Source organism: Triturus cristatus, chromosome 11 (assembly GCF_964204655.1).
Source record: "Triturus cristatus chromosome 11, aTriCri1.1, whole genome shotgun sequence".
NCBI lineage: Eukaryota > Metazoa > Chordata > Amphibia > Caudata > Salamandridae > Triturus > Triturus cristatus.
Genome location: NC_140594.1, coordinates 183,024,178 through 183,048,525, shown reverse-complemented (window position 1 = coordinate 183,048,525; position 24,348 = coordinate 183,024,178). Strand labels below are relative to the sequence as shown.

Genomic DNA, 24,348 nt, shown 5'->3' with positions numbered 1-24,348 from the left:
GGAGAGAGAGAGGGAGAGAGAGAGGGAGAGAGAGAGGGAGAGAGAGGGAGAGAGAGGGAGAGGGAGAGAGAGAGAGAGAGATAGAGAGAGAGAGAGAGAGAGAGAGAGAGAGAGAGAGAGAGAGAGAGAGAGAGAGAGAGGGGGGAGGGGGAGGGAGTGGGGGAGGGGGGAGAGGGAGAGAGGGAGGGAGAGAGGGAGGGAGGGGGAGGGGGAGGGAGAGAGGGAGAGGGAAAGGGCAAGAGGGAGAAATAATGCTTCATTTATTGTGGTGTCTAATATTGCTCCTAAGAAGGTGATGCTTGAGGTCGATTTCCTCTCATTTAGGGTAAGGCCTAGCTCAGCGAACAGTCTTGTACATGCCTCTGTGGACAGCTAGACTGCTGATTGATGGTGCTGTGATTAGCCAGTCCTCCAGGTAAGCGAACACTTGATACAGTTGTTTCCTTATGAAGGCTGTTCCTGGAGCCAGGCATTTGGTGAATATTCTTGGAGCCGATTTCAGGCCAAAAGGCAGAACCCTGAACTGACAATGGCTTCCAGTTATGGCAAATGGAAAGTACTGCCTGTGGGAGGGATGGATGGGGATGTGAAAATATACATCCTGTAAGTCTAAGGTGTTCAGGTGATCCCCTGGGTTAAGGAGTAACAAAATGTCCTGTAGTGTGATCATGCGAAAGGACTGTTTTTTGAGATAGGTGTGGAGAGTCCTTAAACCCAGGATCGGACGCCTTTGTCTGAAACTTTTCCGTACCAAAAAGAAACTGGAATAGAACCCTTTTCCTCTCTGAGACTTTGGAACTGGTTCTATTGCTCTTTTCTGGAGCATTGCAAGAATTTCAAAACGCAGGAGATGTAAGTGTTTCACTTATTGTCGACCTGGTGGAGAACAAGGTGGTTCACTGAATACGCAATCCCCAATAGATGGGGGGGAGGGGGGGTGGGCAATTTGCACTAAATATTTCTTGTAAATAAACTTTTTCAAAGGTTTGTATAATTCTTTACAATAATTTCTTTGCTTTATTTACTTTTCATCTTTTATCTTCATTCATCAGTCAATTGTAGTCATTTTAAAATAATTATAATCCAACTCAATAAATGCAGTCACTGTGAGGGTCGTCTGTTTGAAGTCTTTTCTTGGAGTAGGTGGTACAGGCTCTAAAAAGACTCTCCTTATTTGACAGGACTATGCCAGAAACAGGCAAATCAGTACTGAAGAAGATGGTACTGCAGTAGATGATGTTCACTGAAGCAAAGAAATCTGTCAAAAAGGTAACTCAACACCAGCTGCTCCTGATCAGACAAGTATGACCTCTCCGAATTAGAATCAACCATTCACAAGAGGATGACAGTTAGATGGGAATTCCAGAAGCAATGAAAGCCTCAGGACATGGGCCAGCTGCATCGTATGGGATTCCAAAAACCTCACACCTTGTAACTACGATTAGAAGTCTGGAATGAAATCCAACCCAAGCCCCTTAAGATTTGGAAGGTAAGGAAAACGTGCAATCACTTAATCTTAGATCCATAGACCTTTGAATGTATGTAAAGGAATCTAATGCAAAACATACTTCGAAAGCACCCTGTTGCCTTTTAAGGCATTCTGGAGTTAATAATAACTACATGGAGATTTACAGTTCGAAGAATCTGAGAAAAAGATACATTAATCAAAATTTCTACTGTGGGTATAAAACCATGCTTAAAGTGCCTTTCGCAAAGGGAAAAGCTGCTGTATAGAAAACAAATTCAACGTAATGACTTGTAGCCTTGACAAGAAAAATTCTTGCCCTCCTGTCCTAGGCCTTTTGACTCTAGGAATCACATGAAGGTTGGCACATCAAGACCAAAATGGATACGTAGGTTTATAATGACAAAACATATCTTGCAAATAATTGGGGCTTCGTTCATGGAATGCTTTAAAAACTAAATAGAATTACTTAAACAATCCTTTGGGGGACTGACCAAGACAAAGAGTTTAGTGCTGTGAAAGCAGACAAGCGCCGGGGAAGCTGAAGGGCATTTTTGCCATCATGCTCTGGACACATTGGAGCTGCTTCTTCAGCCGTGCAATCGGCTAACAATTGCAGGCTGTACCACTTAAGGATGAGTGTTGACTGGAAGATCCGGAATAATTCTTCCCAACAGACTCAAGTAGTAACATGTTATGGGCAGATGACTTGACAAACTACTGGAGATGGAATCATCCCTATGGCATTAAGCCAAAAACCATCAAAGAGGGAGGAAAAACTAATCTGGTTAGAGACAATCACTTGGACATCTTGTACGAGTTAAATTTTAAGGAGTTATCTGCTAACCATCCTGCCAATGCTAATATATTTTTACAAACGTTCTGGACGGAGTCATAGTTACTATCTAGGGTGATCTAAATCTCAGTATCGTAAGCACAATTCATAAATTTGAGTCCAGAGAGCACAATGGAATAGCAAGTGGTCAGATGTACAGAATGAATAATATAGGATACCATGATCTTTGTGGGATCATAAAAGGCAGCTGACAAATTTAGCAAGACTACAGCCAAGATTTGGTCTGCTAGTCTTTGACAGAAATTAGTGACCAAAATAGTTTGAGCGTCCAGAAAATCATGAGTGTTTAGTGTGCAAGCTTCTTATTGTCTTTTCTAATTACTAGGACGTGCAGGATCAGCAGTAGACTTTTTATATAAAGGAATAAGTGCTAGTTTCTAAGCTTTAAGCACCGTAGTCTCACAAATAGATTTATTACATAGCTCTAACAGAGACTGTTAAGATAGAAGAATCAATAAGCAAGACGTTTGGGAGAACTAGGTCCAGCGGAGTAGTCTACTTCTGAGACAACAGTGAAAAATTATCGAAAACTGTTTAAGTTACGAAATAATCTGTCCTGTACCTACAAATTTCGGCTGTCCTCAATGCTACATTAACCAGAGTTTCACGATTCGCTTTAATTTTATCTGAGAAATACGTAGATAGTGTATCACAAAACTGTTGAAAATGATCAAAATGTTGTATAATGATTGGCTTTCAATGTCGAAACCAGCTTTTTAGAATACTTGAGGTAATTTTAATGTGGCTTTTGTCTAATGTTCATAGTCTACATGCCAAATCCACTATTTGTTCACAATTTAGCTTACCCTCACGTAATGAGGAATCATATCATGGAGCGGATAAAGGATGGGGACATGAGAAGAGCTGTGTAAATCCTGTGAGTAAATTAATTAACCAAGTTCTCAGGGTCAATAGCAGAGTCAAACACTGGTTATCCCAGATTCTTTAAAGCGGTCAGTAGACTCTGGAAAAAGCTTAGACCAGGCTCTTGTGGTACATGTTTTCTGACAAGAAAGAGTTGGAGTAATTACACTATAGAGGAGGGTTAACCTATCTTTTTAAATCCAGTTATGTTCTGCGAGATTGTTGCATGGCCCATAGGATATTTCTTCAGAGTGTGAGATCAACACCCAGGTGAATCAGTGTGATCAGCACTTCTCTGGTATATTTTGTTGGGTCCTCACCTACAGGTACCACCTGTGGCCTGCTTCATCATTGGACCCTAAATAACAGGTTAAAGTGCTAAAAGTGCAAATAATTCAAAAATGACACCAAATTCGTTAAGATGCTATTTTGCATACATTCAAAAAGGCTCCAAATAGACTTAAAATTGACTTTCTTAAATACCCTATGGTTTCAAAACTCATTGAAATTTGGCAAAAGGCTGGAGCGCCAACCACAATGTCTACAGCATTTCAACAAGAACTGGTCGCTAACCCCAGGGGTTGAGTCTGGTTGAAACTACCTTGCAGGATGCCTTCACATTGTTTAGGCTTTTTGTGTTTCAAGTGTAGATTAAGTGAAAATACCAGGGAAGGAAGCCCTTTTATGCTTATTTCTGTAACAATGCTAGTAGCTCACTAACTCAGAAAACATATTTGTCTCAAATCCCCAATGAAACAAGTAGGAACGGGCTCAATTGTAGAGAAAGTAAAGAACTCATGAAATGGACATGCATCAACAGACAGTGTCTTCAACAGAGGGCACTCACAGAGGTTTTCACCAAACAACTGGTTCAATCCTTTGGAGTGCCTAAAGAATTGCTCCCTCTAATTCAGGTCTTAGGAGAAAGACTTGCTCAAACTCTCAAGACAAGCTAGTATCACTGTAGACAGGAGAACTGTTCAATTACACAGCAAATCAGGGGCTTGGGGGATTTAGCCCCAGAGGGGTGTGGGACTGGACCATACATTGGAAAGTAGTCTTCAGAGCCAATTCCTGATGGGTTCTTGGGTCTTAGCATTACTCCCGGACCTCAACAACTGCATCTGTCTGAAAGAGTTCATCAGAACCCAGAAAAGGAAAATGATCATATGGTCAGGTATCTATAACAGTTCCAGGGCACCTCATATTACTTGTGCAGGAGTCAATGAAGGTCACCTCAACATAGAAAAGGACAAGGGTAAATCAGTTGTGATTGTATGTTTTCTGTCAGGCTAGGTGATCAACACTATATACGGTTGAGGAGACCCTGAATTAATCTGCAAATTCCCCTTCACCAACACATCCCACATGACAGGGACAAGCTTAATCTGTTCTGGAGTAACACCAGATTGATGGTGGGATTTACAGCACAGAGGTTAAATAAGCTGCTGAAAGAGAAGAGCATGGTTCAAATATGATATGCAGTGCTGTGACATAATCTACTTCTACTGAAGGAAGACAAGAGGTAAAACAACAAGAATTTGAGAGGAAAATAGTCATAGGAAGTAGGCTCCAAGGTATGCCACAGGAAGTAAAAGGAAAACAAGAGTGGCATGGTACTGCGCATAGAAAGCAGTTCTGTGGCTTAACAGATATTAGTTTCTAGTCTCGCTACTACATGATTTATACTCGCATGTTATTTAAGTGCCAGGAAGTACAAGCAGCACTATGCTGATTAAGCTTCTCATTTCCTTGTTCTGGATGTTAAAGGAACACAAGAAACTGAATTTAAACTATAAAACAAATGACGGCAAGCATTCATATTTTTCATTTTTTGGTTTTTTCGAGGAGTGAAATAGAGATGTTTGTGTGTGCTCAAACTGTTCTTATCTGGCTAAACATTTGAAATGTATGTGACTGAGAGCTAACAGAAGAGCCATACTCTAACGCAAGAGCAACAGAGCAGAATCTATACCATGCTTTGAGATTTTGCTAATCAAAAACTTTGGATTTGAGAACAATTAGCTAAACTGCCAACATAGAAATTAAACGATGGTCAAATCTCTAACGAATTACTCTCTGTAGGGCATGAATGAAGGAGGGGAAGGGGAAGAGGTGATGTTAGGAATATTTTTCAACACATTGGACAAAACATATACATTGTTCTCTTCCCTCCTTCTCCAGCCTATCTCTTAAAGGAAACAAGTAAACAATGTCAGCTGAAAATGCTTGACAAAAGTCCAATCTGAACAAAAACAGGAGGCTCCAGGAGTAAATACTAGTCCTGTAAAGCTGCTTTGCTTTAACAAGAGAGCATGAGCCGAATTTAAAAGTCTGACACATGAATATCTAAAAACTATGATGGATACTTGCCTATTCATTCACTCAGATGTGCTTAGGTGAATTTGACTACCTCCACCTTTAAGTGTCAGAACCTAAAGGTATGTGCAGTAGAGGACCAACACAATTGAGGAACTCTTTACTACTCTTCTTATTTTAAGTTACTAATGCTCTTGCTTTACTAAATGCAACAACAACTATCTATTGTTGTAAGCTTTTGGTGAAGGATATCCTTTCCACACTTAAATGTGACTGGATGCTGACTATTTTACACAGGAAGATGCCTAAAAATTTGATTGTCATAAAATCACCCCGCCCAACCACTCCTAAACTAAAATCAGTACAGAAATGAACAATAAACGTAAAATGCACAACTTCACCAGCGACCAGAAAAAAAGACTTTCAAAAGCAGCATGAGAGTTCATGTGTTCATGAGGCATCACATAATAGTAGTTTTAGCCATGAAACTTTTTTGAGCTCTTAGTAAACAACCGAGGACATTTTGTGCCTAGACAATCAGCATGCAAAGGAAAGGTCCAACTTTAATGCAACTAACATATTTAACTTTACAATTTCACTCAGGATGGCAGAGGAGAAAATGTTACTTCATTTCACTAATACTGCACAAAGCTTATATTTAACAATAAGCAGAAACAAAGCTCAAATAAATAAAGGTGACAAACAGTGGCTTAACATCCAAGGTCACTTAAAGAGGGTCATCAGTCAGGTTCACCACGCTACATCAGGGCATCTTTAGAGAAGGAAATTCAGCTAAATCGGAGGATTATAACAAAGCAGGCAATAAAAACACCCTACAAGAATCAATGTTGGTTTTTTGCTTTCATGTATTAATTATTTGTGTGCTTACCCCCAACAGGCATATTTTTAAGAAAAGGAGCAGTAGTGTAACTTGCCTGCTTTGTTACTTGGCTTGCTTGCTTCTCAGTAAAGTGCCGGTGCTGGCTGATTCTGTGAAACAGTTCTCCCCCTTCCATCATCTCCATTACAATTAGTAGTCGGGCCCTGTTCAAAAGCATTTAACTACGTCAATTTTGAAAAATAAATTGAAAATGTGACGGCTGTTACTACTCTAAAAAAATTTACATTGATTGTTAACACTGCAGGAAGATGCCTAATTTGCTTTGAAAAAAAACAAGGTCCTCTGTATCTTCACAGTGTGTTTCAAGCAAATAGGCAGCAGAACGCAGTCATGGTACACCTTCATTCATGGTGCCTTAAAAGCCCATATCGGACATTTTACCAAGTCTGCCAACTGGAACAACAAAAAAGTGGCACTCTATGCAGAGACTAGATTGGAAAAACTACCAATTAGAGCACATCTATGTTTAACAGCTTAACATATCATGAATTAACTACAAAAGTACAATCTACTTTTCCTGGCACTGAAATTTAAACTAAAACAGACGTTTAAGGTTCCAGTAATCCCTTCCGGAAAAGGACCACAAGGAACTGCAGAAAAGTGTCCTAAGCCGCCAAGCTCCACTCACAAGACCGGAATTTGTTAGTGAATTTTGAGACAGCAACTCTACCTTTATATATCCAATGTGCTATTCTATTCACGGATATTTAACAGAAAAAACCCAACGGATGAAAAATATTCCAGCAATGAACTTAATTAACTGCATACCTTTTCTTTCTTAGTCCATAGTGCTGCTGCAATGTGTTTCTCTGTATGCTTAGCAACGATATGTGCTACACACTGAGTGAAAAAACTTCCATTGCTTCTCTGGTTCAAATAAATATCAAAAGGTTTGTTATTTAGGCGAGTACCAGAGTGATTGGAAAAAAGGGGATTGTCACATTTGGAGATACTGAGTAACAATTATCTCGTGAAGCAAACATTTATTTTGAAATTACACAACTGCTGATAGCAGTAGGAAAACAAATGTTACCAATTAAGAAGCTCTAGGGAATCCAAGCACCCAATTAGCATGTTCTACTGCTCAAGCTCTCATTAAAGAAAAGACTAAGAAAGCAACCCATGCATTGTATCAGTTTGAATCACTGAGTGTTGTTTTCCTTAAGTCCACGACTCTTGAGTTTGTGCTTATGCTGCAAGTTCATATCGATGATGCTGTAGATCCTTTGTACCGTAAATTTGTTTCTAAGTCTTAATGTTTATGTTTAATAATCTATTTCAAAGTACATCGCAACCCCAACTACAAACTCAAGAAAAGCCAAATCACAACCGATTGTAAAATGAGTGAATGTAATCTTCAAAAAAAAAAAGAGTGAAAATAACTTAGACGTGCTTTCAGAATTACTTTAAAAATGGATAAAAGCAAAAAAATGTTTAACAATCTGATCTAGGAGAAGTACCATTAACTAGCATGTTGCAAAACAAATACTATTTAGCTGTTAAATCTTTGGGTTGCACGGTTATTCAGAACATTCAATTTATTTTAACATCAAATTAAAAGCATTCTGAATGACAAGCTAAAGAAATGAAGACAATTATGGCATGGCTAGTGCTGTACAATAACGAGCCTATATGCCCTCTAGACCTCGTCATGTCAACAAAAACAAAAGATGTGGACTAAATCTGCCCACGCAACCTTACCTTGGACTAGATTCGTGGGGAAACTGCACACTGTTAGCATAAACGTCAATAATTTGAACAATATTTGAATGAGTGGCACACATCATATGCAGACGTACCTTAAAGAAAACGGAAGAAAGGTTACTGTACAAGATGCAGAGCAAGAAACTACCTTTTCAACTGTCAGCCTATACTATTTCACCTCCATGTTAATACAATTGTAGTAGTCGTGGACAATCAAAGAATTAAAATAAAAAGACATTTAAAATGGCATTTTAACTTATAACATGGCAATAACGGAACAAGCGAACCGGTGGACCGAAAGCAAATCAGGGCCCAAGCGAAATGGTGAATTGATTTTTCAGACACCATTAAGGCAGAACAATGAACGTAGATTTTTTTTTTTTTACTTCATTATCAGTACAAAAAACAAGTGTGTGGCATTTTCTTTTTGCCTTTTTCATTGTGGAATTATATCTTGATCATTCTTCGAGGTTAGCATCTGCAATAATTTTAAATAAAAGCATATTATTGTATGGTTATGTTATCTTATTTGAAAATTGTGTTAACAAAACGCTCAAGGCTTATGAAGCATTTAACATTCTGCAAAAAGGTAAAAATGAAATATTCCAGGCATTAGCGCTGTAAACATACTGTCGTTTGTATTCCAAGAGATGCAGATCTTAATACTATTGTTGGCTATCTTATAAAGCTACAGATCTTATGAGCAAAGGTCTTGTTGAGGACTGATAATACTCTGGTTTCTACTGTAAACTCAAGTGAAGTGAGTGATTCTACCCCAGAATAGACTAAGAACAGATTTGGATCAAACTTTGGATACCAGTAGGGGAATCTGATCAAGAGAATAATTTAATAAAAATGTAATAGAAAAAAGGCATTAACAAATAGGAAAGGAGGGGCAAAACACCACAATGCGGAAAAGTGCAAAGAAACAAAGACTGCAACAGTTATGGCAGTTTAATGTCAAGATGTAGCTTGGCTATGAACAGAAAGTGGCTAAAACAAAACTACATGCATGGAGGAACAAGACTAGCCAGATGTCCTTCCGTACATTTTCTTATTGCACAAAAAAGGTGCGAATAACTGGTATGATTATTTATAGCCACTACTAATTTGATTTTTCCTTTATACCATGTAGAATATTTAAAACTGTAAGCTAATAAACAATAATATTCACACCCTCTACACCCGCAGCCAAATTAAAGCCTTTGGGATGCAGGGGCATAAGTCATAACACCAGCAACCAATAAATTATCTAATTTGTCAAAAACTGCTTTTAATAAGGGAGGCAAGATGGCGTCTGAGTAGCCGCCGCTTCTGCACAGCTCCACCGGTCCGATCCTCAAAAGACGTCTAAAGCCCTGATATGCTACCATAAATCACCGTAAAATACCCGATAAAGCCTGATATATGGATCAGTTTCATTACCTGCAAATCGTGGTGACACTCGCTGGGCAAAAAGAATGGGTTGAACTCCCTGCAGCGGTGAAGTGTTCTCCCTGGTCATCGGCAGTATCGGCTCGTTCCGCTCCTGCATCTTCGACGCTTGCTGCCCTGCGGCAGGATGCCCCTGTGACGGGCTCCCTGGTGAGGATACTATCGGCTATCCAGAGTCCTGTCAACCTCGAGGAAATCAACTTTGACAAACAGGAGCTGCAGCGGCCCCCGATCCGTAGTCTGGGTGCGGAGGATACATTGTTTCCAGGACTCAGTAGTCAGACAAGTAAGGATGGCGGGGGCGAAACCGCTTAAAGGCAGAAGTGTGCATTTGACAGCCCCCCGCGGGTAATGATTTATTGCAGCCTAACCCGTCAATATCTGAAAGTCACCAGAAACGTCCTGATACGCGCGGGGCAAAATACAGGGAGCAGATTGAAAAAGCTGATTCTATAAACAAAAATGACCGAACTGTCAAACAGAAAAAAACACAAATGAAAATCATCAAAGCCACTGATAATCGGCCAAACCGCTCACTTCGGCCAGCCACTTATCTCCAACTTATTTGGCCTGATTGATGAAAAAACGCATAGTGTGTTGACGGTCGAAACAGCTGGGGGAGGGGGCCTGAATGAACAAACTGTTGCTATTAATGCTGCTGTTTCCCCCGAAGCCGCATTGGAGATACCCGATGTCCCTATTTTACAGTCAACCCCAGCTACCAGCCTTGAAATGACTCACGAAGAGACTAGTCTTAAACCTCCTACCTCTTGCTCCCTAGATGACCCACAAAACCCAGAAGCTAGCACTGCTAGGAAATCTGGAACAATCAACAAGGATGTTGCTATCTCCAGTGAAATCAAAAAAATGAAAAGATTCATGGCCCCCTGCCAAAAACTCCAAATAACAAGGAAAAATTGAATTAATTAACGGATGAATCTGAAATCTCAGATGTAAGCGTATCCGCTTCCAGCGAAGGAGGGAGTCATAACTGGAACAGCAGTACAGACTCAGAACTGTCCGTGAAAGCCTGTGCCCAAAAAAAATCCCTGAGGAAAAAGGCTAGTCGGCACAAGAGGTGTGAGACCCCCGATCGAGGTAGCACAGCGGAACTCAGATGGGACTACTCTGCCTCACAATTATCAACTTTGTCCGACCAACCGGTGTACTCGGAGGGGGGGGGGGGGGGGGGGGCAACCGTACTTTTACAGGAAGTGTGGGGGATGGAGTCGCCGATACCAAGAGTGAACCTACCCTTGCAGTAGTACTACAGTCAATTAAGAGCTTTCAAGAGGAGGTCAAACTAGACAACCGAAGGTCACGCCTCGCCAAGCAAAAATTACAAGGCACCGTAAGGAAAGTGGGCAGAACGTATGTCGAAATTGCGGACAGAATGGCCTCAGTCGAAATACGTGCTAAAAATCTTGAGAAGGATGTCGCCACTTTGAAGACGCAAGGAGATGAATATGATGGCATAGTTAAAGATCTAATGCTGAAAGTCGAGGAGCAGGAGAACAGATTACGATGCAACAACCTACGCGTTCTTGGTATTCCGGAGGGAGTGGAAGGGAACGATCCCAGGACTTTTATGATCACGCTCCTTAAGGCAGCCTTCCCGAAAACTACACTCCTGAGACTAGGACAAGGACATACAACGTGCTCATCGTTTCCCATTAACACCATCCAAATGTCCTGCCTCTTCTTCGCAATACCCACGAGTAATGCTACTATGGTGACCTGTTCTAGGTGAGTGTCTTATGTAAAGATCGACTGAACACCTTGGTTCGAGCCGATCTTTTTTGGTGCTTTATCCAGTGATTATCCTCGGGATCCGGAGCGGCCAACTGTGTGTTCAGAGCATCGGTGGTTACTGGACTGCCTCCGGTACCTCCGTTGTGCTGGACCCCATTTGGTTGGCCTCCACTGGGTTCCAGGTTTTCCCGGCTGCATGATGAGCTCTCCTTGGCCTGGTCACCATGTCTGTGACCTTTGCATCCACGCACCCTTAATAGGCCCAGTGATTCCTGCATGGCAATCCTTCCATTATACGGTGCTTCACCTAGAGCCCCCTTTTATACTCACCATTCTAGGACCCAACTGGAGTCCCTGTGTCCGCCGGAAACTGTTGCAAGCTCTCCTTGCTAATAGTTTAGGTGAGTTCTACCTGTTTTAAGTTTTACTCTTGTCCGTACTGCCACAGAGTCCTTAATTTTTAACCGTCATAAAATAACGTTGGTATCACACTACTCACTGATACACAGGAGGATATTATGTTTTGATCATGTCGCCTTCGTGGTCCCATCTGCTTCTTGGGACTACATCTCTGTAATTAATTTTTACTCAATTGAAGATGAGATTTTTCACTGTGTGAGTGCACCCTCACGTATTGCTCATATCTACCTCCCATTTCTCGTTTCATGTTACCTAACTAGCCAGAGTGGTATATAGATTTTTCACATATCCACATAGTGTAGATAGTACAATCACTGATCCTGAGGAAGTGCCCAGATCTTTATGACAAATATGGCACGAAACATGTCGATCATTTGAGAGTAGGGTATACACAGCTAGATGCATCATTTCTAGTCTTAGTACCCACCTCAACCCCCCTTTTTAGGTCTCGTCTGACCCAGCGCATGCGCTGGTCTGGTGAGACTTTTTGAGAGGGCTCCAAAAAGAGCCACCAGGCCAGCCTAGAGCTACAGTGCATGTGCGCGCGCCACACTTGACGCGATTACTTTCACTTTCGCGGCCGCACGGCCGCTTGGCATAACCAATAGTTCTCGCTTTTGGGACCTTATAAGTATTTAGTTATGCAACGGTTGCATGGCTAAACACTTATAAGGTCTCAAAGGCGAGACCTATTGGCTATGCCAATGCTTTTTTAATTAGGCCGTTTACCTTCATAATAAAAAGTATTTCTTGGACTAACTGACCTATTTTAGATTCACTTCACCTACACTCACATCTACACACACTAGGACCCTCACCCCCACTGCACCTACCGGCAGCAACAAAAGATCCCCCGCTAAAGATCCCCGGTTCGGGTGCGCGTCAGGTATTGCAGCGCCGACCTGACGAGGGGCAGGCTCATATGATGAAGCAGGACACCTAGCTTGCTGGGTGTGTGAGAGCCCTAGTTCCGACAAGGGGAATTCCTCCCCTTTCCACAGCAATACTAGTGGTTTTTTTTGGAACCCTACACACTTGACAGTAATCCTTATCTTCTTATGACCTTAAAGGAACTCTATACCAGTTCTTATGAGCACCCTAGACGACCCAGCAGTATTTGATCATTTAAATAATAAATTAGCTGCCTGGCCACTACCCATAATTATCTGCGGAGATTTTAATATAAATTTGCCAGCCAATCAAAATATAACTTTTGACAATTACTGGATTTATAGTGGATGGAAACCAAAGGTATTTAGAGCTTTGAGGACACTTTTGCGAGCAGGCACTTTCAGATATCTGGAATAAGCATGCAAGATAAAATTTTATATTAGCATCTCACACTATTCTCCATGCTTGCTCAATTGAGAAAGCCCCACGTATATTGGCAAACCACAATCCTTTAGTAGTAGAACTTACAGGAATAGTGTCTAAAAACATGGGCATGACCAATTGGAGCTTTGAACGATCTTTACTTTTTAACGAAGAATACTGTGAACATATGAGGATGTGGATCCCCCAATTTCTCAAAGAAAACATGGGAGTTTAAGGGTGTCGAAGTGGTATGGGATACGCTGAAAGCAGGAATACAGGGAGAGACACTTAGCTTTTCGCTATCTTTGAATAAGGAAAAGCTTTACTTGCTAAATGATATGCAGGCTAGTTTGGCTGCTACAGAAGACGACTTGATTACAGTGCTCCAAAATGGGGGTGACTCAGCAGAAGCACTTGCAAAAGTGATGGTAGCCAAGACATCAAATATGGAGACAATAGCAAAAAGAGCTGCAGATAGACTAGCAGCGTGGAAGGAGGAAGCATATGAGTGTAGTAAGCAGTGTAGTGAGCAGGTCTGGCATCACCTTGCAACTAGAGCTAGACAAAAAGCTACATGGAACATAATAGCAGAAATTAATTACCCTATGCGAGGAAGAACCACAGACCCAGAGGGAATTCATAATGTGTTTTATTCATATTACCAATACCTATATCATAAGGTCACACCTGGCCACTTGGAAGAGGTTATGACATATATTAATCAGATTCCAATGGAACAATTTTCCCAAGAGGATCAGCAACAACTTGAGGAACTCCCCCAATGGGTGGATATTTTGCTATGTATTAACAGTCTCCCAAATGGAAAGGACACAAGCCAAAATTATAGTTTTTCTTAAAAAACATAAAACACCATTGGAACCTGGCTCCTATCGCCCTATAACTTTGATAACTGCCGATAGTAAGATTTATTCTTAAATCCTTGCCACTCACCTAGCTTTTGTAATTCACAAGGGAGTCTCAACCCGACAACATGGACTTATACCAGGGCGTGGCACGACAGACCACATTAGAAGAGTCATTTCACTATTCGATGCCGGTAACATCTCTAGGGATCCAACAGCACTAATATTGCTGGATGCTTAAAAGGCCTTTGACAGGGTCTCCTGGTCTGTCTTATGGGAGACCCTGGCAAGGGACTTCGTCAGGCATTTACGATGCTCTATTTCCAGCCTAGTGCACAGACTTGTTTAAAATAACCAGAGGTACCAAACAGGGTTGCCCAAGTTTGCCGCTTTTGTTTGCACAATATATCAGGGATGTGGAATTCCTATAGCCCGACACCCAGGACATATTGTTTGGGGTCAAGGGCAACAAGTTTTAATGTGCATTTTGTCCTTGGGACAAGCAGGCCCAACCCCCTGCAGCACAAACCCTTTGGCTGCCAGTTTGCAGTACCCCATTAAGGATCAGGGAAGGGCACTGCCTGCAGTTAAGTTAATATTTGTGTGCATATGTTAATGCTGTTCAAACTTGTATTTATGGTTCATTAATTGAAAGCCTTTATTAGGGTGAGCGCTCTCAGTAAATGTAAGTTCTGACTGCACTACTGACAGTGGTTCCAGTATAAAAATGTGTACAAACGGTTTCAAAGTTTAGCAATATGAGGCTATGCATAATGCTCCCAGAATGCTCTCTGATTAGATGCAAATATTTGCAGAAGCTTGAAAGCAAGATTATTGAATCTTTGCTTTCAATATAAAATGTTACTAAAAAATGAAAGTAGGAATCTTTTTTTATTTTTTTTGCTAAACTGCTGTAAAATGTTAGGTACCATTTCTTTGCAGCATCATTTAGTAAAATGTGTTGATGCATGCTAGTATTTCTCCAAAATATTCATATTAGAAAATCAGTGTAACCAGTTTCAATAAGATTTTAGGAAACCTAAAAATAAACAAGCATTGGCAAAGACAATAGGTCTGAAATGGTGGTCAGCTTTTTCGTTTTGGCAATGCATGACTTGTGTTGGCATGGTTTTTGTAAAACCTTATTGATGTGAGAGCTGCTGGACCCTCATCATTATAACAAACATTGGTAAAAGCAAAAATTGTTTCTGGTCTCAAAAAAGCACACACTGCCACATTAGTTACTGGCACTGAACAAAACTAATTTGTGTGCCGATATGCTCCTTGTGAAAGAGCAGAATGCTGTCACTCACCGTGAAGCCAGCCGATACAGAGAGAGAATTTTGATAAATACAAAAGGTCATGGTTAACACCAGACCAAACTAGGGGCCCCATTATTAAAGAAAGTCTCAAAGGTGCACCCTTGGTATATGTCCTTGCATTAAGGGCAGCAATATGGCTTTCGTGAATTCACAAGAATTTACAGCAGTAGGGCAAGAGATAGTACTCCTAGAAAATATTTGTGAACTGCATTTTAGCATGAGCAAATATGCATGTGTAGATTTGCTCATTCGAAAACCTGTTTGCAAGTTTATTTTCCCTCCAACCACTTTTTTTCCATTTCTGGAAGAAGGTTTACTTCTGCCATTGTCAAGAGTAAATTTCCAACATGTATTGGAAAAGATTAGAGAAGAGTTGTTGAAAACCCTTAAAACATGCAAGTTAGTAGGTTCGCACAGACTCAAAAGGACATTCCAACCCTTAATCTATTGTTTACCACTACCTTCGGTCCCAGTATGTAGATCTGCGGAAACGTAGCAACATAAAGGGATTGCTAGTATTAAAACAATACTATGGTATGAGCCCTGGCATAATCAGAGAGGCTATATAATAGCTCTTATATAATGAGATTGCTGCCATAATTTGTCGCCGCACCAATGGGACAAGTGGATTTTGTTACAGGACAAGTAGATTTATGAAGCAACCTGCCCCATGGACAAGTAGATATTTTAATAAATTCCACACCCCTGATATATAGATCCCTTTCTATGACAATTGGAAACCAACATGAATATTATGCCTATCGTATCCCATGGCTGGGAAACTAAAGTGTTGGCATACGCCGGCAATATTGCTCTAGTGACCCCTAATCCTGAAACAGCTATAGTTGAGATTGAGGCACAGATTTGGGCAGCTTTCAGGGTATTCCCTCAACAGTAATAAAACCCAAATTATCTGCAATATTATCAGCTTGGTCAATGACACTAGACAGGTGGAGAAGGCAACATATCTTGGAGTTGATATTTTGGCCAACATAGATAACATTGTTGATGTTAATATTGATCCTTTGATTGCCAAAACAAAAATCGAACTAGTAAGATTACATAATCTACACCTGTTGTTCATTGGCAGATGTAATATAATTAAAATGCTTTTTTTCGCTAGGTTTTGTATTTTTTAAGGACAAATCCCATTAGAATTCACCACTAATTGCTTGAAAAAAAATTGAAGACTTATTTTTTCGCTTTATCTGGGCATATGAAAAGCCTAGAAGAGCATATAAATATTTATCTTTTCCAAGAGAAAGGGGAGGATTGGCCTTACCAAATATAAGACTATACTATTGGGCCACTACTTTATTATTTAATTTAACCCTTCCGTGATCAGCCCAGAGACAGCATTACGGAAGAAGTACCAACACCTATAGAACTTATAATGGGCGTAGACGCATGGGGTTGGGCCTGGAGATTTTTGAATGACAGTCATTATAAGAAGGTCCGTTTTAAAACCTTGATAGGAGGGCATAGAATCATGAGATCAGTTCGGAAATTGTTAGGTCTGGTTCGCCTGAATCACTATACATCGATTTGTAATAACCCCAAAATGCCATACATTTTTAAAGATCCTTTTATTAAAAGATGGCTGATGCGGGTTTGCCCAAGCTTGGTGATTTTTATTCTCTAACTGGTATAGCCTCTTTTGAAAATCTTAAGGAGCTGTATGAATTAGATTGGAGGGATTTCTCGAAAATACCGGGATTTTCTAAATAAGAAAGGTGGTGGGCCCAATAGGCTTTGCCAATAACTATATAATAGATAATTTAAGAAAGAATAGACCGTTATCTATCGGAGCAGTGTATAACTTTTTCAATTCATCAATGCCGGATGACATGGAGGTACAAGCATTAAAATGGAAAGCAGAGATAGGAATTCCGGAAAATCTATTGTTTTACTCAGTTGAGTTAGCACAGAAAATGTTCATTCCGGCCCGGCTTCAGGCTCAATATTATAAATCCTGTTTTTCACTTTACTACACCCCAAAAAAGATTGCTAAATGGGGGACTGGAAGAGGAAGTCTTTGTCCCCGGTGCGCATTATTTCAGGCGGATCTAAATCACATCTTTGCATCCTGTGATGCTCTAAGTAAATTAAAACAAGAGATCTCCAACTTTTTTAAGGATGTACTGGGGGTTGACTGTCTCCTTTCCCCGTCCTTGATTGGACTTGGGGTGGACCAGGAACTGCAAGGGAAGCCAGGACAAAAATTTGTGTTTATTGGCATGGCAACATTTCGCTTATGCCTTGCTTTGGCCTCGCTGGATCCAACCCCCCATGGATTTCACAAACTGCTTTCTCGTTTATTGGCAAATTATAATTTTGAAAACGCCATCTATGAAAAAAAGAGATTGCAGTCTCGAACTAAAGGCTTAAAAATGTGGGCACCGCTGACCAGATGGCTCGAGAAGAATAGGTAAACTCCAAATGTCCATCTCATTTCTTCTTTTTATCCAAAAACTAAAGATAATTGAGTGAGTCCAACTCCTTGTGGGTGGGTGGGAATAAAATAGTGCATTATTTTCTAACTCTCTTCTTTTTTACATGCTTGTTTGTTTTCCTGTTTATCTGCCAATGAATTGTAATTATTGCATATTATTGCATATATGATTGTGAAATTATGCCCAACAAAAAAAAACTGCTTTCGATAACCAATTTTAAGATTAATAGGACACGCTCTGCACAGAATACGCAGAACTAACAACGTAACCAAACATTATTGTTGAATTTCCTCATCCTCAGTTTAGAGAATGCCTTCAACAGACCATTTAGTCCAAACTGAGCACTAGTAATGGCATTCAATGTAGACTGACCTCGAGGTAGAAGTTGTACAGATGGCAGGTATGGATGTCAAGCATGGAGTAATGTCTTAGTGGCATCTAAACATTGCCCCTTTCAGAATACCAAATTATTAGTCGCCAGAAACATTATTGGGCTGCACGCAGTATGCACACAAAAAAACACCATCTACAAGGAAAATGGGCCAGAAGTCTTGCTCCCACAAATAAGCAATTTCATACAGAGAAGGTGTAGCCATTGGAACATATTCAATTTCTAGTTCTTCTTTCTCTGAATATTCACGTAATATTTTGAACATGACTGCTACTTAATGTGACCGCTTTCCTGCCCAAACTTGGCAAATATAAGGATTATATAATCACTTATCTCCTTTGCATGTCATCCACATTTTCAATACATCAGCATTTGTATAGCACAGCACTGTCAGCCCTAGAGGTATCTGGGTGCTGTGGATGGAAAGTCTCCGTCGAAGAGCATGGTCTTGAGTTATTGGGGTCCTGAGGTATGGGCAGGATGCTGGGTGGTGACAGGAGGTGAAACGGCGGGAGGAGGGCAACGGTAGGAAGAGGGAAGAAACAAGCAGGAGGCGTCAAATTAAGATAAGAACTGAGCAGGAGGTGGCAAAATAGGGGTCAGAAGCCAGCAGAAAGAGGCCAAATAGAGGTCAGGAACGAGTAGAAAGAGGCAAAATAGAGGTTAGAAATGACCAGAAAGAGGCAAAAAATAGGTCGGAAACAAGCAGAAAGAAGCAAAATAAAAGACTGAAACAAGCAGAAAATGGCAGAAGATGAGCATATGAGGAACAAACCGAAGGCAGCAAAGGGTAGAAAACTGTGGGCAAGCTTGGCAGGAGAACTGTCGCAGGGGGACCTGGCACAAGGACCATTTGGAAACGTTTAGTGTGTTGCATCCAACCCTCTAATTTGATGATCCAACTTTAAATGAATACACCTTTTTTGTCACATTAACCATACAAAGCCTCTCCGACATATTATTTTAGCTAACAGCTTTTTTTTAAGTGACCTAAGATTTTCTAATTTTGCTTACACGCATTCGGAATCCTAGAATATTAAATTGGACTCTTTATACCCACATCCAGTAGTTCTTCTTTCCCATGTATCCAAGGATAAACTTAATCATTTGTTCCCTACAATTCCTTCTCTTCTATCATCAATTATGCTGGAAGTTAATAAGCATTGCAAGGTAATACACTTTTTCTAGAAATACCAGTTATAGTCTCGGTTTCTTTATTCTGTGTCAGGACCAGAGGCAATGATTATGCCTTCTTTCTTCACTTAATTCATCAACAGCAGCCATACAATTTAGAACACTTACACTATATTTCCCATGAAGACAAGGGAGACCTTGTGTTTGTGTTCCATCCGTTCATGCTTTGACAGTTATTGCAAATTACTACCCTTTAGGGTCAGTGTGGGGCTCTGCAGCCCCCAGGCATGCTACCCAAGAAATAATATGAACAAGAAACCCACCACTCTGCTCAACAGATTTATAGACTATGTGTGAGTCTGGAGAACAAGACTAGTGTATCAGGCTGCTTAGCTCAGTTGGTAATTAACCATGCATAACCGATATGACTTAAGGAAATATGTCAATATTAGACCTCTATCAATTTTTACAATTCATCTCTATTCACTCAAAGAGTCAAAGACATGCTCAAAGACCTGCTTCTCTTTCAGGGCCCTTCATTCTGTGCTGTGACCTGCTGCCTTTTGACGCTATGATTGTCACTCATTCATGGCCACATAAAGAAATCACCAATTCTTAGCAGCATCACCACTGCTGATGAAGATTCCCAACAACAAGGACAATGCCTTAGTAAAAATCATCTGCACATGTGCCAGGACAAAAATGGGATTTTAAGTCTGTAATAACTGCCAAAAAGCTATGATGAACTGAGGATTGGTCAGAGGAATAATGGATTGCAACATGACTATTTTTAATGGGAGAGTAAAAAATATAATTCCATTGCACAAGTAGAAGAGGTTCCCCTAGTTGGTTTCAGTATTTGGAATGAAGTATGTTGTCTTCTTTCCTCAGGTAAAGTTGCTGCTTTGATTGCTTTCTGTAGTAACACTGGTACGCGCCTTTTAGAAATGCACTTCTCTTTACAAGCCATCTTGGTAGCAGGTTGAAAAGATGATGTCTTTGGCAGTGTACAACAGTAAATGAAGTGGCCTTGTCTGAATATCTGAAGTTAGCATGTGGCAAATATGGAAGAGGCTAACAGCTCCAAGAAGTAATGCAGGTAGCCCCATCTCCCAACACCTGTCTAAAGGCCATTTCTGTTGAGCCAAGCTTGGTTGAGCCAAGCCTGGTCGTGCCTGTAATGGTAATGCCTCAGCTAGTGGTGGAGACAGAAGCTGTTAAGGAGATTCAAAGTTATCAGGCTAGAAGGCCACCCAAAATCAAGGTTTCCCGTGAATAGGCAGTCTAGAACTTAGCCCACTGCTGTATAGGTGGTTCTCCAATGAGATGAACAGGAACTAAATTGTCCAATCTTGTTCCAATTCCCTCACCCTTCCAGTTTAATGGACTCCTAAAGAGATTAAACCAATGAGAAAAGAAATGTAAGCCTAACGGCTCTTCTGAGCATTAGCACTTTCCATAATCTCCCAAACATAGTGGCTAACAAAGTGCTGAAAACTAAGCTGCTGTGGTAGAACCGTAAATAAACAAACTCAGACTTGCTAGTCCAGGTCATTAAGAAGGTAAACGTAATCTTCCAATGAGATGCAGAAAGTCTCAGTGCAGCCACTGAAGGTAAATGTAGCAAACTCATTGTGCTTATTTTTAAAAAAGGTAACGTGCACAGCCCCAAATGTTATCGCAGATATCCCTTTTGGATTCTTCCGTTAAAATTATCGGGAGAGTCATGCTAGATCGCCTACTGGACTGGATTAATGCAATCCACATCTTGGCCCCCAGCCAGTATGGCTTTAGGAAGGGACTAGGCACAATCAAGCAGTGCCTAAATCTTAACCTTATTTTGGCCAAATATAAATATGCAAAGGGGGCTTCCACTCATGTGGATTTTATGGACCTGTTCAGTGCGTTTGACTATGTCTCACGCTCTAACCTGTGAGACATTTTAATTAACATGGGAGTCGACGCGCGCCTGGTCTCTTTACTGAGGTTTCTTCATCACGATCTTTCAGCTTCAGTGAGGTATGTCAATGCCGGGGGAGTGTTCAGAATTGCTTAACATCAAGCATGTGGTGCGCCAAGGCGGTGTCCTAGCCCCAAAGGCTGTGCCCGCGTTTCCCTATGCAGATATCGTGGTACTTCTGGCAAGGACTTTGAGTGGCCTAAAAAAACTTATTGCCAGTTACGTCTGTTTTATGAAGGACCTGGGGCTGGAGCCAAACTATAAGAAAACTTTCATAATGATTTGTGGCCCCAACAATACCAAATCCCGCTGCTTGAATGTGGAAGGCAAGAGGCAGGAGAAGGTTAGTTCCTTCCCGTATTTAGTTATGGAAATCGAGGAAGGCTGTACAAGGAATACAAGCATAAAAAAATAGAATAATACGCTATACGAGAGCAGTTGGGACCACCTTCTCCCTTGCAATGTCTATAGGTAAAAAGCCCATTGCCTCTATTTTAGAGATCTATAATCGTAAATGCATAACGATCTTAACATATGGCATGGGTATTTGGGGATGTAGGGATGTGCATGCTATACAAACTGAAGAGAATAGATTTTGTCGCAGAGTTTTAAGAGTTACCCCCTCATCGCCACATTTCTCTCTCCATCTCGAGCTACGTCTTGACTATGTACAGGACCCTATAAACGCAGCACCTTTAGCCACCTGGTGCTTAATTTGGGCTAATGAAGAAGCAGAACTAAACCGGGCAATTATTAGAGACTGTTTAAGTTGTTCCCGAGGTCTTTCTATCCCTTGGATACAATATATTAAATCTTGCCTCATTGATCTCGGTTGAGTCTCTATGTTTGAGCACCCGGAATCAATTGGCAGAGGGGACCAACAGAGGGTGTTGGATAGCTTCCGGGAACACAAAGAGTGTTCTAGTGAACGGTTTGAATTGTCCAAACCTTCTGTTAGAGATGTTTGCCTTATTCAAGATCCTCCTTTTATTGCCCCGTATCTTTTACATGTAAATAATGTTCATGAAAGGAACCTACTGACGAGATTTTGGCTGGGGTCTTTTCACTGGCTGATATGTTTCCCCTTGGGCCAGCATTCTTCTGAAACTATTACCACTTGCCCTTGTGGTGAACATTCGAGCCAAACTATTTTATATTTTGTCTTTTTTTGCCAATTTTATCTTCCATTCACCATGAAATGTTTATTACCACTTTTACGCAGATATAAGTTTTCTAAATGTAAAGCTGCCTTGTAATTTTTAATGCAACTTAATCACTGTGACGTTTGCTTTTGAAAGCTTTTTTGAAAGCTTTTTGAAGTGCATCTTAGCCAAGAGAAGGAACATGTTTTAATAATGTTTTTAACAGCCTTGGTATGTACTGTATGTGTATTGCTGCTCTGATACTTATTGTTGCTGCTAACTCTTCTCTTTTTTTTTTTTACAAGATTGATTTGAATATTTTAACGTTACTGGCCTATATTTGCTGCTATCTAATAGTTTCTTTGTGAAGCTCAACCCTGTGATATTCAGCAGCCCTATTAGTTAATTCTATAAACACTACATTGTTGTCAGGTGGAGATGGTTTTGTAGGGTATAGATCCGGGTCGTTATCAGTGTTAGGATCTGTATTATAATCATCCCATGCATCAGGATCATTGTTATCCGGTGCATCGTCATCCCCATCACCTTGATGGTCAGGTGACTGTGGCTGTGGTGAAAGTGTAGGAGTACGTTAGGGTCAAGTGGGGAAGGCGGGGAAGGAGGAGAAGGATTAGTGGCCACATCTTTCTTCTCAAGTGGAATGTGGTAAGCAACCTCCATCTCTGGTTTACTTTTGGCTGGCAATTTTACATGAATATGACCAGTCTAAGGATTAATGACAAGTTCTTTCTGTTTCAGATCCGTGTTGGAAGGCAGAAAGTCAAAACGAGCCTCCTTGGATGGGGGAGGAGGACTTTTGTCTTTCGGCACTGATGTTTTCGGAGCAAAATGTTTCGGTGCCGAAGTGTTCAGATCCGAATATTTTTTCGTCAGCGAAGGTTTGGATTTCAGAGCCGAAGATTTCGGTTCAGTGCCCAAATGGGGCCGATTCGGTCCCGAGCTGGAAGGCTTCGGTGGATGTTTCGGTGCCGAGCCTGACGGCGGGGTATTGGAAATATGTTCTTGGTGCCGGCCTTGGCCCGAAGGCACAGAGGGGTCCTGAGCCTTTTTTTTGGGCATGGTTTGGGGCAGGAGAGTATTGGGAGTCATGGTACCTTGACCCTGCGGAATGTCTTCTTTCATGTCTGATTTGGCGTCTGACAAGGAAATGTGTTCCGCTTCGGCTCCTTAGGCGTCGAAGATTTTTCAGAATCTTCTCCAAAAAAATCCGGAGCGGAGCCGCTTCGTTGGCACGTTTCGTGATGTCGAGCCGACGATCACAGAGCGTCTTCTTTGATCAAAAAGATCGGCACATGTCGCAGTACCGTTCGTTGTGTTCTGGAGAGAGACACAAGGTGCACACTTCGAGCAAGTCGGTGCATGGATATTTAGTGCGACACCTAGGACATAATTTAAATTGAGTCCGTTCCATCAACTGCGAGCAGACACGACACGGGTAGGCCCCACGGCCCGACCAAGAGTTCTCAGATCGAATACGTTTTTTAAACGATACGATACACCGAGAATGGGGAACCTGATTGAGAAACAATACTGTCGAGGGTAGTGGATTGTGCACCGAGGGGAAACCGAGAACGGTGTCGAACCTGAGCGCACCAATACACCTCTGAACCCGATGGTGAAAAGAAACAAACAATCTAACAATGGAGTCAATGGCCATGCGCACCATCACCGAAAGGAGTCACCTACCTTGTGACTGGAAAAGACTTTTTCGAAGAAAAAGAAAGTGCAAACATCTGGACCCAACACTAGATGGCAGACTTATGCAAAGCATAAGATCTACAGCTCAAATGCCTCGAACATTATGTTTCATTAGATCTGGGTCTCTTTAAATAAAATAAAAAACACTACTACTACTGTTCAGGAGAGTACACATGCACCTTTGCACTGAATAGTTTACAGTATACACTGCAGCATATGAGAAACTCTGCTTGTTTATTGCTCTAAGGATAATTGCATTTTTTTAGCCTTCTTGAAGAAGGGCATACCGTACAAGTACCTCATGGATGAAAAATTCTCTTTCAATAGAAGGCAGG

At 41.1% G+C, this 24,348-nt stretch overlaps 1 protein-coding gene across 6 annotated transcripts in view; it reads right to left on the bottom strand.

Moving 5' to 3' along the window:
* Nucleotides 1–24,348, bottom strand: part of MAPKAPK5 (MAPK activated protein kinase 5) — a 480,082-nt gene that overhangs the window by 278,096 nt on the left and 177,638 nt on the right. For 2 of the 6 annotated variants that reach the window (XM_085636242.1, XM_085636241.1), the window contains exons 4-5: nucleotides 8,107–8,204; nucleotides 6,440–6,548 (exon numbers count right to left, since the gene is read on the bottom strand). The exons of 2 other annotated variants lie outside the window; for them this stretch is intronic. In XM_085636242.1, the coding sequence (XP_085492368.1) occupies nucleotides 6,440–6,548; nucleotides 8,107–8,204 (207 nt within the window). The remainder of the gene's footprint in view (nucleotides 1–6,439; nucleotides 6,549–8,106; nucleotides 8,205–24,348) is intronic. 2 more of the 6 variants (XM_085636245.1, XM_085636247.1) reach the window with 1 other exon arrangement.